Below are 17,119 nucleotides of genomic sequence, written 5' to 3' on the forward strand. Positions count from 1 at the left end.
CTTGTTTCGTGTAGTGAGATGCCTTGGCCTTTGCCATGGATTTGTTGACTTCTGTGTGATTCTTGCACTACTGAATACATTTAATGTATCCACATGGGGTTTCCTCGAGGCAAAAGCCAGTGCTGTGCCTACCCTGCATCCTATTACTTGAGCTAGGAAAAGCTAATCCTCAGGTTTAAGTATTTGAAGAGCTGAATCCTGAAGGGAAAAAACCTCTTCCCCTCTGCCCACACCTATTTTTTCTCCATATATGTCATGGAAGGAAGTCTTCTCTTACCATTGTCCTCTTCAGTCAACATACACAGGAAGCCACCTCTGTTTTTTGCATGTAAGAAGATGAAAGGTTTGGTATGATGGTAAAATGTGCTTGAAGTGCTCTGATATTCAAACACCAGGTGTGATGTCAGTGAGCAATTAAAAACAGATGGTGTAGAGCATGAACTGTGGCAAGAGTAGAGATGTATTACTCAGTATGCAACATTTTTCATGGCTTTGTTTTGCATCAACTTCTAAAAAGCATCAATTTTAACCGAAATTGAGTCCCACACAGTCACTAGGAAAGATTCCATAATCAGGAATGGGAATTAGCCTTCAAACATACATATACAATGAGCTACACACAGAGATTGGCAGTACATATCTAAATGTAGGTGATGGTCACCTTGTGTCATCATTATTCTTTGTTACGTGCAGCTATGTATAACAGCAAAATTAAAGCCAAGGACTAGGTGTTGCCCTTGTTCTTCATTAGATTCCTCTAGCTGGGCTTTGGCTTCTCTAAACTCATTTGTCAGCTGAACATTTGTTATCCTGAAATACAAGATTATAAGTTTGCTATTGGATCATGGATTCACAGAATGATTTAGTTAGGAAGAGCCACCTGAGGAGTCTCTGCTTCCTCCATGTCCTCAGAGCAGGGCCAGTTAGATCAGATTGGAGATAACTGTGTCCAGGTGAGCTTTAGTTGTCTGACAGATCACAAAACCTTCTTCAGCTTGTGTCCCAATATTTGACCAGTCTTGATGAAAAAAATTTCCTGTACCTTTAACTGGAATGTCCCCTGTTGCAGCCTATGCTCATTACTTCTTACTTTATCCCTCTGCACCTCTGAGAAGGGTCTAGCTCCATCTTCAACTGCATGCTTGCTTTAGGTAGTCATAGGGAAAGAACAACCCCCTGCACCAGCACAGGCTGGGGGTCAAACTGCTGAAGAGCAGCTCTGCAGAGAGAGACCTGGGAGTCTTGATTGATAATAAACTATCCATGAGCAGCAATGTGCCCTCGTGGGCAAGAAGCCAAGGGAATCCTGGAGTGAATCAAGAAGAGTGTGGGCAGCAGGTCAAGGGAGGTTCTTCTCCCCCTCTACTCTGCCCTGGTGAGGCCTCATCTGGAGTCCTGTGTCCAGATCTGGGCTTCTCAGCTCAAGAGGGACAGGGAACTGCTGGAGAGAGGCCAGTGCAGGGCTACCAAGATGATCAGGGGACTGGAACATCTTTGATACGAGGAAAGGCTGCAGGAACTGGGGCTCTTCAGCCTGGAGAAGAGGAGACTGAGGGGAGATCTTATTAACATTTATAACTATTTAAAGGTTGAGTGTCAGGAGGTTGGGACATCCCTTTTTTCTATAGTAGCCAGCAACAGGACAAGGGGTGATGGGATAAAGCTGGAACACAAAAAGTTGCACTTAAACATAAGAAAAAACTATTTCAGTGTTTCAGTGAGGGAGCCCTGGCACAGGCTGCCCAGAGGGGCTGTGGAGGCTCCTTCCTTGGAGGTCTTCAAGACCCGCCTGGACATGTTCCTATGTGACCCAGTCTAGGTGAACCTGCTTCTGCAAGGGGGTTGGACTGGATGATCTCTAAAGGTCCCTTCCAACCCCTACCATTCTATGATTCTATAGGTACCAATAAATTCAACTTCTCCAGGTGAATAAATCCAGGTCTTAGTCTCTTTGTGTGTCTCCTGCTTCAGTTCTCTGATATCTTTGTGGCCCTGTGTGCTCTGATAGATTCACTCAAGTATGTCATTGCCCTTATACTGGGAAGCTAAAATTGCATGCAGGTGCCTAAAGTAACAAATGGGGAAGAAGGATCTTTTATCTCAACTTGCTGGCTCTGGTTTTGTTGGTATAGCTCTGGATAAAGTTTGCTTTGCTGCACAGGCAGTCACGGACCTTACAATGCACAGTCTCTGGAGGAAAGGCTGCCTTTACCTTTACATTTTTAATCAGTTTTGTTTGTTGTGTTTTGAGTAACAGTTCCAGCAGAGCATCTCCCTTAGTTGGCTCATTGACCACCTCTGTCAAGTCATTGGCCCTGATGGCCTCCATAAATCTGAATTGTTTGTGCACAAGCCTACCGCCCTTCCAGCAGCTGCCAGAGTGGATGAGATGTCTGCCAGGGTTTGCTGTCAAGAGATTTTTCCAGCTCTCTAGACATTTTCAGCTACTTCCTCTTCTGTTCAGTGGTCTTTGTCAGATGCCCACCACAGTGCCACCTGAATTGGTCTGTCCTCTGATACTGAATCCAGAAACTTCTAACTCTCCTCTCAAAGAATTGCAGTCTCACAGAATTTGAGATGAAAAGATGGAGATGAAAAGAGGTAGTGACCCCATGGGAAGCCTGTGCTGCAGCAGGTTCCTGGTAGGACCTGTGAACCCATGGACAGAGAGGAGCCCACACCAAATCAATGTGCTGGCAGGACTTGTGAACCCACTGGGAGACCCACACAGGAGCAATTCATGAAGAACTACAGCCTGTGGGAAGGACCCATGTTGGAGAAGTTTGTGGATGATTCCGTGGGAGGGACTGCACACTGCAACAGGGGAAGTGTGAGGAGTCTTACACATGTGAGGAAAGAGCATCAGAGAGAGTCCATAAAGAACTGACCATAATCCCCATTCCTGTCCCCCTGTGCTGCAGAGGGCGAAGTGGAGACCTGGGAAGAGAGGATGAGTGTGTTCCACATGTTAATAGGGTGAAACAAAAAGAGAGTTTAAGGTTCTGCAGCATCCTTGTGAACTAATTTGGGCCTGGCATCCCTCTGCTTCTCTAATTACCTGAAAAATTCTAGCAGAGACATTAAACTCTTCAGGATATTTAAAAAGTCTATAGCAAAGTTTTTACATTGTAGGGTGCAGAGACACTTTGCAGCAAACTGGTACTTTCCTCTGCCTCTCAAAGGGACTTTATTTCAAAGGAATCTTTCATCATCCTCAGCTGAAGCAGCATCAGAGATGCTGTTGACCCCTCTCTAAAACTTGGAAAAAGTTGTTCTACCTTCTACCAAGTCTTTCCTCCTGTGAGAAGTTCTGAAGACTGACATGGGGAGTTGTTTGTTTTCCTTTTAGGGTGTGTTGGTTTAGCCTGAGATAGAGTTAATTTTCTTCGCAGGAGCTGGGATGGGGTTATGTTTTGCATTTGTGCTAGAAACAGTATTGATAAGCCAGGGCTGTGTTTGTTGTTGCTGAGCTGGGCTTACACTGAGTCAAGGCCTTTTCTGCTCCTCAGCCCACCCCACCAGTGAGCAGCTGAGGGGCACAAGTTGCTGGGAGGGGACACAGCTGGGACAGCTGACCCCAACTGACCCCAGGGATATCCCAGACCAGGGGACATCATGCTCAGCATGTAAAACTGGGGAAGAGGAAGGAATGGGGAGGACATTTGGAGTGATGGAATTTGTCTTGCCAAGTCACTGTTGTGTGGGATGGAGCTCTACTGTCCTGGGGATGGCTGAACACCTGCCTGTCCATGACATGTGGGAAGTAAGTTTCTTGGTTTGCTTTGCTTACACGTGTGGCTTTTGCTTTCCCTCTTAAACTGTCTGTCTGAACCCATGAGTTTTCTTACTTTTACTGATCTGATTCTCTCCCCAGTCCCATGGCAGGGAGTGAGCGAGAGGCTCTGTGGGGCTCAGTTGCCAGCTGGGGCTAAACAATAACATGGGGTCTCTGAGACAGTTTCAGTAATTAGCTTGGAAAACTGAGAGATGTTTGGAAAACTTAGCTTGGTATAGCCATCAAGATGTTAATTGTACCCTTTGTTTTATGGTTTTCAGGTGTGACAACAAGCAATCAAGTCGGGATTTTGTGTGGGAAAATGCAGTATCTGTTTTAAATTCACACAGGTAGGCAATATTCAGAAAAGCTGATAGTGCTTTATTGGTGCTCAACCCTACTAAGCTGTAATTAAAGTTTCTATTAGTCTCTAGGAGCAAAACAGCTCTGTCATGGAGCGTTACTGGGTCTGTCTCTAAGCTTCAATTCCAGTAAGTTTTCAGTGGAGACATTTTGGTAGTAACAACTACAAATGAAACACTCTGTCATGCCTGTGTTTTATCATCTGCTTGCTGATGCCATTTGAGATCTGTCCCTTAGGAAACTCTTAACACTTACAAACAGCTCTTTGATATAAATGGCTATTCAAACTAAATACAAGAAGCAAATAGTAGGTGTACATGTTTTACTGATTTCTGTATCCTATGAATACCTCATGCAACGTGAACTTTACCCAGAAAAGGAAAGCCAGAAAGGCTGATAACAATTTCTGAGTGCTTGATGATAGATGTTTTGGTGTGATAGACAAATGGCAAAGCAAGCACAACCTCTTTCTAATCAATTCTAGTTGATTAGGCTTATTAATAAATAAAAATTGTCAAAAGGTACTACATGTAAATGCTGTACTTAAAACTATGTGCATGTGTGTGGAACAACAAATCCCCTCATGTCTCAGCACTTCTCATTTCCTTAGCTGGCAGCCACAAGCATTAATGAACTGGATGATGGGTCGCTGTGTGCCCTCTGCAAGTCTGTATGTACACAACACCAGGAGTGGCTGGTAGGCAGAGGGTCAGCCTCCTGTCCAGAGCGACCTGAGGGACAGTCTGAGGAACGGTCTGACAAGAACCTCATGCAGTTCAACAAAAAGAAGGGCAAAATCCTGCACCAGAGGCAGAGCAGCCCCACACACAGGCATCTGCTGGGGCCTACCCAGCTGGAAAGCAGCTTTGCAGGAAAGGTTCTGAGGGACCTGGTGAGCAGCAAGTTGAACGTGAGACAGCCATGTGCCCTTCAGCAGAGGTGAATGGTGTCCTGGGCTGGTCAAGGAGGTGATACTTTACCTCTGTTCAGCACTGGTAAGTCCATACCTGGAGTACTGTGTCCAGTTCAGGGCTCCTCAGCACAAGAGAGACAGGGACATATTGGAGAGAGTTCAACATCAGGAAACACTTCTTTTTTTTTGATGTCAAGGCTGATTGAGCACTGGCACAGGTTGCCCAGGGAGGTTGTGGATTCTCCTTCCTTGAGGATATTAAAAAGCTGTCTGAACATGCTGCTGGGCAGCCAGCTCTAGGTAGCCCTACTTGAGCAGGGGCTTAGACCAGATGATTTCCAGAGGTCCCTGACAAGCTCAACAATGTTATGATTCTGCAAAGCTGGAGTGGCACCTGTTGTCTAGGGAACAGCCATTTGCTTGATTTCTATCTGTCCTTCCTTCTCTTTCCTCTCTTCCTGCTCCCCTCTGCCCTGGTAAAATAGAATTTTTCTGGCCAGCTGGATATTCTGTTAAGAAAATGTCACTGTTTCCACATGAAAAGTTGTTGTGTGATTATTGATACGATTTTAGCATCATCCAAGGACTATTTCTTACAGTAATGAGACCTTTGAAATGATGGAAACCTAAATCTTTACTTAGTAAAAGAAGGGGCCAAATTATGTTTCTCAAGCCTACTGTAAGAATGTCTCATTCTTCCTTCTCATACTCATCTGAATGGCTTCATAGAATGGTAGAGATCACCCAGTCCAATCTCCTGCTAAAGCAGCTCCACCGAGATCAGGTCACACAGGTGGGTTTGGAAACCTCCGGAGAAGGAGCGTCCACACCCTCCCTGGGCAGCCTGAGCCAGGGCTCCCTCACCTCACCACTCAAAGAGTTTTTCCTTACTTTTAAATGGAACTTTTTGTGTTCCAACTTCTTTCCATTGCACCTTGACCTATCACAGGATACAACAGAAAAAAAAGGATGTTCCAACCTCCTGACACCCAACATTTGTATACTTAAAAATATTAATGAGATTCCCTCTCAGTCTTCTCCAGACTGAACAGCCCCAGGTCCCACAGCCTTTCCTCATAAGGAAGATGCTCCAGTCCCTTGATCATCTTGGTGGCCCTGTGCTGCACTCTCTTCAGAAGTTCTCTGTCCCTCTTGAGCTGAGAAGCCCAGATCTGGATACAGGACTCCAGATGAAGCCTCACCAGGGTAGAGCAGAGGGGGAGCATAACCTCCCTTGACCTGCTGGCCCACAGTCTTTGTGATGCTCCCCAGGATGTCATTGGCCTTCTTGCCCAAGAGAGCACGTTGCTGCTTGTGTTTAGTTTATTAGCAACCAGCACTCCCAGGTCTCTCTGCAGAGCTGCTCTCCAGCAGGTCAATCCCCAGCCTGTCCTGGTGCAGGGGGTTGTTCCTTCCCAGCTGCAGGACTCTGCACTTGCCCTTGTTGAACCTCAGGAGGTTCCTCTCAGCCCAACTCTCAGCCTGTCCTGATGCCACTGAATGGCAGCACAGCCTCTGGGGAATCAGCCAGTGCTCCCAGTTTGGTGCCAGCAGGGAACTTGCTGAGGGTCCCTCTGTCCCCTCATCCAGCTGGTTGATGAAGACGTTGAACAAGACTGGCCCCAGAACCCATCCCTGTGGAACTCCACTGGCCACAGGCCTCACACTCGACTCTGTGCCGTTGATCCCCACCCTCTGGGCTCTGTCATTCAGCAGCTCTCCATCCACCTCACTGTCCACTCATCCCAGCCACACTGTCTGAGCTTTCTGATGAGGATGTTGTGGGAGACAGTGTCAAAAGCCTTGCTGAAGTCAAGGCAGATGACATCCGCTGCTCCCCTCATCTAGTCAGCTGGTTATGCACTCATTGAAGGCATCAGGTTGGTTAAACAGGATTTCCCCTTGGTGAAGCCATGTTGACTCCCCCTGATAACCATCTTTTCCTTCGTATGTTTAGTGATAACATCCAGGATGAGTTGTCCCATCACCTTTCCAGGGATGGAGGTGAGGCTGACCGGCCTGGAGTTTCCTGGGTCGTCCTTCCTGCCCTGTTTGCAGACTGGCGTGCTATTGGCCTTTCTCCAGCCCTCAGGCACCTCACCTGTCCTCCATGATCAAAAATGATGGAGAGAGGCTTAGCAATCACATCAGCCAGCTCCCTCAGCACTCAATGTCTTCAACGTTGGGGACAGCTTCCGGGTCTGCTCCCTCCTTCGTCTCCTGTGACCTACCACATCATACCTGGTAGATTAACCAAGAAGGACTTTCCTCCTGTGCCACTTTGGAAAACTCAAGATTAAGGCAAAAACCTTCAAAAACAGGAGAAAGATGTCTTCTCCCCAGCTGTTTGCTGCTGCCTTGAGCTTGATCTGTACCTTCAGAGCTGTTCCTGAGCCTTTGAGGATTCATACAGCATTTATTCTTTTTCTTTTGGTCACTGGTTGCATGCAGCACATGGAGATTGACACCTACATTCACGCCTGGGATAGGTGCTGCAGTTGTCCATTGTAACAATGGGCACAATTCATCACTTGTAATGGTTTTCTTCAGGATGTACCTATGGGATACACATTCATTTTTTTGCTGATCTTTCTTTTCTTCCTCAAAGTCCTGGTTATATATTCCTGCTTTGGGGCTTTATATGTGTTGTGTCTTCACAGCAGGAGAAGAAGAGCTGAAGACTATTTCTATGGATATGTCTTGGGAAAAAGACTGATTTTTAAGTCATGAGGCACATATGCATTCTGAGTTCAAATGGGCATGTGTATTTTACACCTTGGAGATAGTGGTTGCTGGTAGAATGATTAAAACCCCTAGGTGTGGATGTAGTGAGGTTCAGCAGAGGATGATAAAAAATTGCCTTATTATTTTGGTTCTGTTTTTTCAAGTAGAATAAACTGTATAAATTCTTGCCCTGAATTTTGCTGGATGTCTGATAAGAGAGTTAACCCTTACACTTGCATTTTCAGCATGATATATTGGCCCTGTGGGAAGCTGGTGCTGTGTTGTCTTTGTGGGCAAACCCAAGTTTTGGGGCCTCACTGGGTTAACCAGCCCTGTTTTAGTGTGGCTGTTTGTGTGCCATAGGTGCACATTTTGCTGTGCTGGTTAGACAATACTGTAGTCTGTGGTTAATATGAGCCTTCAAAAAAGCCCCAAACTAAATCCCAAATGAACAAGAAGACCCCAAAACCAACAATAACCTAGAATTCTTCTTAAAATGCAGATCAGTTTTGCTAAGAATACTGGTTCAGTGTCAGTCTCCCTGCTTGCTGCTTCCTGAAGAAAATCCCTGTTTATGATGGCATTAATCCCATGAAAAATAAACTGTCAATTTTAAGAGGCATATCCAAGCTGACAGCTGAAAAGCATCTACTTTGATGGCTAAACACATGGGGCAATTTGAAATATGCATTTCAGAAGCTAATGGAAGACAAAAGCCTTATTTTTTTCCCCAACTCAGCCTAGCACTTTGGATTTAACATTAGACATTGACAGATGGTCTGAAAAATACGGCATTTGCACAAAGCACAGTAGTTACAACATGAATTCAAATGAGGTCTACAGGCTTTGAAGTTTGGCACACAGTCAGCAGCTGGTGTGGGCCTTGGTTTTGGAGGTGCCTTCAGTTGAGCCCTTTTCTAGAAGAAAAAACAGAAAAAGTCACGTAGATATGAAATGGGTATGGGTCAGACTAAAGCACAGGGGCAAAGAGACAGAACTGTTGGAGCTTCTGGCTTGAGATGAGTAGGCAGGTGCCAGCAATGAGACCTGTGTTAGTAGCAATGTAGATGTGTGTTGGGACTGGATTGTAGGAAATGCTGACTTAAGACCAACCAACCAAGCAAAATGATAAACCACATGAGTTTACCATTTCTGAGTCTACCATTTCTCAGACCCATGTTCTGAGCAATTAGAAGCATGACTGGATAGTGCTTTCAAAAATGCTTTGTAGAAAGGAACGTGGCAGCAGCAGACAAAGGCATGCAAGAATCTGCAAAGGCAGTGATGCTGTCAGTAAAACAATGAATTCCCAAACTCTTAAAATGAAACATTGAAACCTCCCTGTCAGTCTGTGGGGCTGGTACCCACTTTGCTCCCTGAGCTGCATGGCCGAGAGAGAGGGGAGATGACTTGGCAGTGCTCTACATCACATGGTTGGTTTGTCAAGCTGTTTTGGAGCCTGGTGATCCTTTGTGCATCAGATCTGTGCATGGGAATCCTTAACTGCAGACACAGGTAAGTATGATGAAAAAGACCTCAGCCTGCTCAAGAGGTGCTGCTTCTCTGTCTGAGGTTTGGAAAGGTGGAAAGTGTGGGGTTGATTAGCATGTTCCTGGGTCCTGGGAAAGCCCTGTAGCTACAGGCACTCTGTGCACTTTTTTAACTTGGTAATTTCTCAGGAGTTTAAATGTTAAGGTAAAATGTTCTGTGGTCTCTAAGTGCCTTAGAGCTATTAAGCAAAAATACTTTGACAAAATTTGGTCACAAGTGTCTTGGTTTGAGATGAGGGTGGAACTAAATGACACCTTGAGGTCTTTTTCAACCTGGGTCATACTGTGAGTTTAGGAAATACTTCAAGGAAGGTTAACCCCACAAGACATCAAATATGAAATAAGCAGCTCTGTGTCTTTATGGTTGCAGCAATGATGGGTTTGGCGACAAGGTACGATCATTACATTAAAAATAAGGTAAAAATGCTATTTTATACTCTTCTAGACAATCTTTAAAATTTAGGAGTCTAGCCCCTGTAATAGAACCACAGAATGGTGGGGTGGGAAGGGACCTGCAGAGCTCATCCAGCCCAACCCCCTGCTAAAGCAGGTTCCCCTCCATCAGGGGGTGCAGGAATGTGTCCAAGTGGGTTTGGAAACCTCCTGAGAAGGGGCCTCCACACCCTCCCTGGGCTTCCAGACCTGAATACTGAGGAAGTTTTTCTTCATGTTCAAGTGGGACATCCTGTGTTCCAGCTTGTTCCTGTTATCCCCTGTCCTGTCACTGGACACTACAGAAAAAAAGACTGCAGAAAAAAAAGACCCCATTCTCTCAACACCCAGTATTTGTGAGCAATCTTGCCCACGGGGGCACGTTGCTGCTCATGGTTAGTTTATTATCAACCAGCACTCCCAGATCTCTCTCTGCAGAGCTGCTCTCCAGCAAGTCACCCCCAGCCTGTCCTGGTGCATGGGATTGTTCCTCCCCAGATGCAGGGCTCTGCACTTGCCCTTGTTGAACCTCATGAGGTTCCTCTCTGCCCAACTCTCAGCCTGTCCAGATCTCACTGAATGGCAGCACAGCCTCTGGGGAATCAGCCAGTGCTCCCAGTTTGGTGTCAGCAGGGAACTTGCTGAGGGTCACTCTGTCCCCTCACCCACGTCATTGATGAAGATGTTGAATCAGACTGGCCCCAGAACCCATCCTTGTGGAACTCCACTGGTCACAGGCCTCACACTCGACTCTGTGCCATTGATCCCCACCCTCTGGGCTCTGTCATTCAGCCAGCTCTTGATCCATCTCACTGTCCACTCATCCAACCCACACTGTCTGAGCTTTCTGATGAGGATGTTCTGGGAGTGTCCAAAGCCTTGCTGAAGTCAAGGTAGGTGACCTCAACTGCTCTCTCCTCGCCTATGGAGCCACGTTCATGTAAATACTTCACAGTCGAGTCCTATCGATAACGTCACATTAAGGAAATCTATCAGTCTGAGTCTCCTCATCTGATAAAATAACTAGTTAACATTTTCAGCTGAATACTGACTTCTCTGTATGCTTCTGGTTTTTTGGCACCTGCAGTTAAATATCAGCAAGTAGTAAGGTTGTGGCCCTGGGCTGCTGAGTCTGTGCAGTTAATCCACACAGTATGACTGGGTGATGCCTCTTCATGGCACACATCTAAATAATTCGACAAACACTTAAACCAGCTCAAGGTTAAGGTACCTTTTGTGTAAGAGAGGGCTGTAAAAAGTAAAACAAAATAAAAATCACCTCCCCAAACCTAAAAAAGAACCTCTAATCTAAGACCACATCGTTTTTGTTCCATTATTTTTTTACATCTGTTTTTACAGCATTTAGGTCTTTAAACTGTACTTAAATTGTATAGATATACACATGCTATAAAAGCTTTGCAAATCAATGCACTGAGGAAAACCATGGAAGTAATAAACTGTTGTAATTCAACAGTGTTTTCTGAACAGCCACTTACCTTGGAAGATTTCTTGTTCTCTGCCTCTTTCCTGCTGACTTTCTGGGATCTTTTAGTTAAATCTTCAAAGAGAATAGCACAACATTAAATAAATTCTACACAGTATTTAATTCAGATGCTTAATGCTATTTTAATGTGAAAGGAGGCAGATAACCAGCATTGCCACCTCATCACTGCATGTCCTGCCGTGAAGACATCCACCTCCAGGGGCTGTCCTCACTCCTGAGCAGCTGCACTCACACCATGGCTGGTGCTTGTGCAAAGCAGAAAAGCACTGATGTTTGTATTTTGGGAGGGTGTTTTTACTTATTGCTTGGTCAGATCTGAACAAAGATGCCACCTTTCATTCTTCAATTGTCTGTTCTTCTTTCACCCACCATCTTCACCATCTTATTTTACAAGATGTTCCTTGCAAAGGTGTTTCATTAATGTGCCTGCAGCTGTGAAAGGTTTGTGGATGTTTGTAGAATGAATCTTGATCTGGTAAATTTAAGAGGGATTATTCAGACCATGTCTAATGTAACTTTTTTCCCATTAGATTAAATCATTAGTATTTCTGAGTTTTCTCCTGTTATCTCTTTAGGGCTAATGGTATTTACTTCAGTTTTTGTTGTTATTATCATATCAGCTCTAATGGTATTCATTACTACATAGAAACTCCATGACTAAGGCCTGTCTTGTGATCTAGCACAGCAAGAGTGTTAAAGTGTGAGGTACTTCTCAGCTCACCATCATGTGATGGTATTTTTGACACCTTTATTCTGTGTTTGTGAGGTTTGTATTTCTTTCCCTTGAGTCGCTATACTTAGGGTTATACATCTCTCAGAACCCAGGAAAGGAAAAGCTATACTTGAAGCACATGAAGTTATAGTCACTTAATAAGAGCATGTCTTAAAAAGGCATTGCACTAACAAGGATTAGTAGTTTAGATCCAGCTCCAGCTAGCAAATTATGCTGGCGTTGTGATGCTGACTTCTGATGGTAACCAAGATGCTTGTAAGTCATTTAATTCTACATGAATTTAACCTTCTGTGGTGCATTTGTACAGGTTTGTACTCTAGGTGGTCCTGCTGTGGCAGGGGGGGTGGACTAGATGATCTTTGAAGGTCCCTTTCAGCCCTTGAGATTTTGTGAGTCTGGATTGCTTCACCTATGGAACTGTTCTGATAACATTCAGTTAAAGGGTATGTGATGTCACTGAACCCAGAGTGAAACACTGGCCTGATGTAAATGTGCTTTATTTACTCCAGGGAATTTGATAAAGAGAAAAATGATGCCTAGTTAGCAGATGACAAGGAAATGGAGAGATTTTTTGACAGATGAATGTTGTAATTGTCTCTTCTATAGCTAGTCTGGGTTGCATAAAACACCAGCTGTTCCCAACTGGCCTCTAATCTCAAATTCCTCATGCTCCACCTGCCACATTTTCAACAGCTTCCCAACTGACCAGCTCAATAAAAACCTCATTTGTGGCAATTCAGGAAAAAACAATGCAGGCTTCTGAGAATATTGCTAATACACACCTCTAACCTCTCTTGATATAATGGCAATTTGAAATGCTATGGAAAGAATGTGTTAATTAGATGACAAGTTGATGCTGGCAAATCCTCTGCTTCCTTTTTAAGATGTGATTTAACTACAGCCTTGGGTCTTATTGATATTGAGCCAGACATATCATCTTTAGATACCATGAGCAGTGTGATTGATTAGCAGGTGTGTAAACAGCTGATTGTAAATGAGTTTTATTACTCAAATATGTCTACAGCAGCATTTAAAAACTGAGCTGTGAGATCAGTGCTCTCATCTCTGCTCTGTGTGGCCAACCAGAAGGAACAGGACTTGGTAGGAGAAAATGGCACTCAGAAGGGAAGCTCTATCTGAAATGTTTAAATCAAGCTGACCAGAATTATTTCCTGTTAGCTTATGCAAAATTAGATTATGTATCCCAGCAGAAGGAATTATAACTGATAAATCATAAAGAAATGGGCAGTATCAGGAGGGGAGAGGAGGCTGTGGTTATTTAAACACTCTCTTAAATATTTGCTCCTCATGAATTGGTTCTGTGGTGGTGATGGGAAAGACCAGGCTGTCAGTCTTCTACTATGACACTGTTAGAACAAATATTACCATATGTGGTTTCATCCTCCCCCTATAACTGTGCAGGGGTTTTACTGGGGCTACAGCCAGGAGTAGTGGCAGTGCTGGAGGCACCATCTCTGTGCCCACTCTTCCCACTTCACTCCACCTGATTTTTCCTACTGCTCACTCAGTTTGAGATAATTTCTCTCATTTTAGCCTGTTTCCATCCTCTATAGGACTGTCTCTGAGGCAGTCTATCTGCTGTCAACTTCCCACTCATTTCAGCACCCAGCACTGTGAAAGGTACAGCTCTTATTCTTCACCCAGCTGTTGTGTAACACACAGAGCCCACCAAAAAGCAAGGCAAAAAGGATGGTCCTCCAGTATGTGTCACAATACCCTGCAATAAGGAAGGTGACATTATTCCAAGTTCATTTCATTGAAAATGATGAGATCTGCTGTCATTCTCCTGCTCTGGGTAGCAGGTACCAGCAGGGCTGGGAGGTCTCTTGGTCTGGTAACCTGAACCCCAAAACAAGATCCATGTATGTACTTTCTCCTGTGCCTCCTTTCTCCACCCATTTGAAAGGTTGTGGCTACAGACTTTCAAATGCTCTTCATAAGCCATGCATGAATGCAGGCTTTTGATTAATTTATGTTTAGCTTATCAAGTTATAATTCAATTGTTTTAGTTAAGAAGTCATAGAGGTAATGTGGCCACTGTTTGCCTGGAATAAAACCCAGAAAGGTTTGAGCATGTACCATTTCAGCTCCAAAACAAGCTATTTCAAAACTTAGGTCGGATTCCTTTGGGTGAGACACAGAGGAATGATTTGTCTCAGTTTTATTGCTCACTTTGTATTGTTTCAATTTTCTTTAGGTGTGTAGTGGAGCTCCAGACTGGCCTCTTGCCTTTGAACAAGTGGGCTGCAGAAAGGCCTTGGGATGCCTCTGGGAATGTCTCATGCCCCAAGAAAGCGAAGGTAGCCCTGGCCAACAGTGTTACAGTGGGTTTGCATCTGTATTTCCCTTTTTGGAATGGTCAGTGAAGACAAGTGGACTGTGGAAGAGGTGGGTGGTATGCCAAGATCTTTCTAGTTTGAATTATTCTTGCATTTTTGGTGTTGAATGTTCGCTGTGTATAAAGGAACAATTATAAGGGTGAGCTGGAGGCAATACTGTTTGCTTAGATTCAGCCCCTTAGTCTGCTATGGATTTCTTTTCTTTGGCTAGTTGGTTCATCTCTCTGTCTACTATAAAATGAGGCAGAGGGGGGAAAGGATTTTTGTTTAAGGCATGGGAACATTTTTGTGAGAAAATAGAGACATTAGCTGAAGGGAGTGTGTTTTATGTCTCTGATTTTAACTGGAATAAAAAAAATTCTTGGAAGTGTGAGACTGAAGGCATCACAGGGACCATGAAATTTTATGGCTTGGGAGGCTGCAGAACAACACAGGCTTTAAGAAACTTGCAGTTAAACAACCTTGAGTTAACTCAGGATTCAGAGGTTTGGCTTTCATTGGGAATATGGGGCAACTGTTTCTCCTTAAAGAAATGCCCTGAGCATGACTGCAGAGAAAATACAAGAAACAAGGTAAGAAACAAACATACTTGAATCAAAATTCCTAAAAGCCTGTAGAAAGGGGGTATACAAGAAATGCTTTGATTTTGCATTATTGAAATCTGGGTGCAGTTATGAATGAAGTTCTGCAAGTAGTTATCCCCAAATACCTCTGAGTTCCTTGAAGGAAAAAAAAAAAAGGTGTAAATTGTATTGAAAGTCTTGGGGCAGACTCTGGGGAACAAAATCGTGAAAAGAAGAGCTAAGCATTGCCCTAACAAGGTTCTTCCCTAAAAGGACAGATGATCACTTACTAGTAATGGTAGGGACATAGCTGGTCATGTCTTGGATAAATAGATGATCTCTGTCTCACCCTTGCAGTGCTCTTTTCTTTCCTTGGTTAAAGATTGCTTAGCTCACAGGTAAACTGAAGTTATATTAATAACTTGGTGAACTGTTGATTTCTCTGCCACAAGTGCAGATCCTGGGAAAAAAAGTAGGTAAGTCCACTTTTTCTATTTGTACTAGACTTTAAAAGGAAACTTAATGCCAATATTGATGAAAGCCTCTTTTCTTTAATATGACCTATGGTGTGATAGGACCTGAAATGAAATCTGTAAGGTGAAAGTAAGTTGTCTGACTTCATTAAGATTGTGTGATTCTGTGACTTGAAAAAACCAAAATGTTAGACTGTGGTTTGACACATTTACCATCCTTGGTTGCATTGCCACTGCAGTTCTGCCTGCTACTGGGGCATTTGTATGAATTGCAGTCAAAATAATCCATCCTAATTGGCAACAGTATTTTGTGCATATCTCATTAATTTTACACTGAATGGCAGGTTTTACTCACCTACTATGGAGATGGGTGGGAGATCAGAGAGGCTAATTTTGTTGCTTCTTGACAAGTTGCATTCTGTCTTCTCTTCAAATATCATATGAGAATCAGCAGCTCTAAGCAAACTGTAGCAGAGCAATAGGCTTAGGAAGAGGTTCTTACTTTCCATCCTGAGGAGGAAAAATTCCACAGTCATGAAAACGAAAGTCAGTCAAAACCTGCATTTAGAAGAGACACAAGGACACAGATCTCAGTAATGGTTTTCTGTTGTGTTGTGCACCACACCCTTAATAATCCTTTTGTTTCCAGCACTTTTTCTCTGATACCAGAATGCCTAAGATGGCAGTTGAGTGGAAAATGTCTGTCTGAAATACAACCCTCTTAGATGGTCCTTCTGTGTTGTTTTCCTGACTCTTTTATAAACATGTTTATTTTCTCCAAAGTTCTGAGTTTGCCCCAGTGATTTTTACAGCTTTGTTTACTGTGTGATCAAGGGAAGGGCTTGTGCTGTCACTTTTGACAAGCTCAGTCACATCACAAAGTTTTTCCCAGAAAATCTTGTTTACAAATTTGTGCTGGAAATCTCAGAAAAATGAAGGTAATTCAAAACCCCAAATTATGGTTGCTATTCATTTTTTCCATTTAAAAATGTCATGAAGAATTCTTTTATTACAGCCTGAGATGGCAGCTATGATCCCCTGGTGAATTGTGGCCTAATTTAGGCAAGTTATAAAAGTCCCAGTACTGTAAATCATTTATGGGTCTTAACATTTAGTATGTGCTTAATAACTTCTAGAACATACAAAGTCTACAGGATTTGAATGTACTTATGAAGAAACCTGAACATTCCAGAGTGTGGCCATACACTTTGAAGGAAAGCCATTGGACCAGGTCAACTTCTGCTGCAATTATCCAAGGTGCACAGAGCATCAGCATCCTGGTCTCTTTTTCTTGTAGATCCTTAGCATTGTTGCAATTTGAAGGTGATTTTTGTTTCCATGCCCATTAGTTTTATGCTGTGTCAGAGCTATGGGAGCCTTCCCCCAGAGGCACTGCCAATCTCCAGACTTATGGGTAGCTTTTTGTCAGTTAAAAGCTACTAGTAGGGGTAAAAAACAGGGAGTGAAACCAAATGTTTTGAGCAATGTATCTGTTTGCAATGACTTCATTACCAGAGTTAAAAGATGAACAGTTTCTGCATAGAGCTTCAATCTAATCACTGCCATTAAACTGGGTCTGTATTACATTTGCTTTCACATCCTCTGCTGACCTCATGAAATGTGATGCCTCTAATTTGACGTGCTTGGTCATCCTCATGTAACAAACCAGTGCTGGGTATATTGCTGCTGTTTTGTTGCTGGTTATAGCTGTGCCATGAGGATGAGCACC

At 43.7% G+C, this 17,119-nt stretch overlaps 1 protein-coding gene across 1 annotated transcript; it reads right to left on the reverse strand.

The window, feature by feature from the left end:
* Positions 1 to 8,515: 8,515 nt before the first annotated feature.
* ASIP (agouti signaling protein) lies at positions 8,516 to 15,926 on the reverse strand. Its single transcript, XM_010206233.2, has 3 exons — positions 15,746 to 15,926; positions 11,254 to 11,315; positions 8,516 to 8,692 (listed from the first exon to the last, which is right to left on the reverse strand). The coding sequence occupies exons 1-3, from the start codon at positions 15,924 to 15,926 to the stop codon at positions 8,516 to 8,518; spliced, it is 420 nt and encodes a 139-aa protein (XP_010204535.2).
* Between the last annotated feature and the right edge of the window lie 1,193 nt (positions 15,927 to 17,119).

Source organism: Colius striatus, chromosome 16 (genome assembly GCF_028858725.1).
Source record: "Colius striatus isolate bColStr4 chromosome 16, bColStr4.1.hap1, whole genome shotgun sequence".
Lineage (NCBI taxonomy): Eukaryota > Metazoa > Chordata > Aves > Coliiformes > Coliidae > Colius > Colius striatus.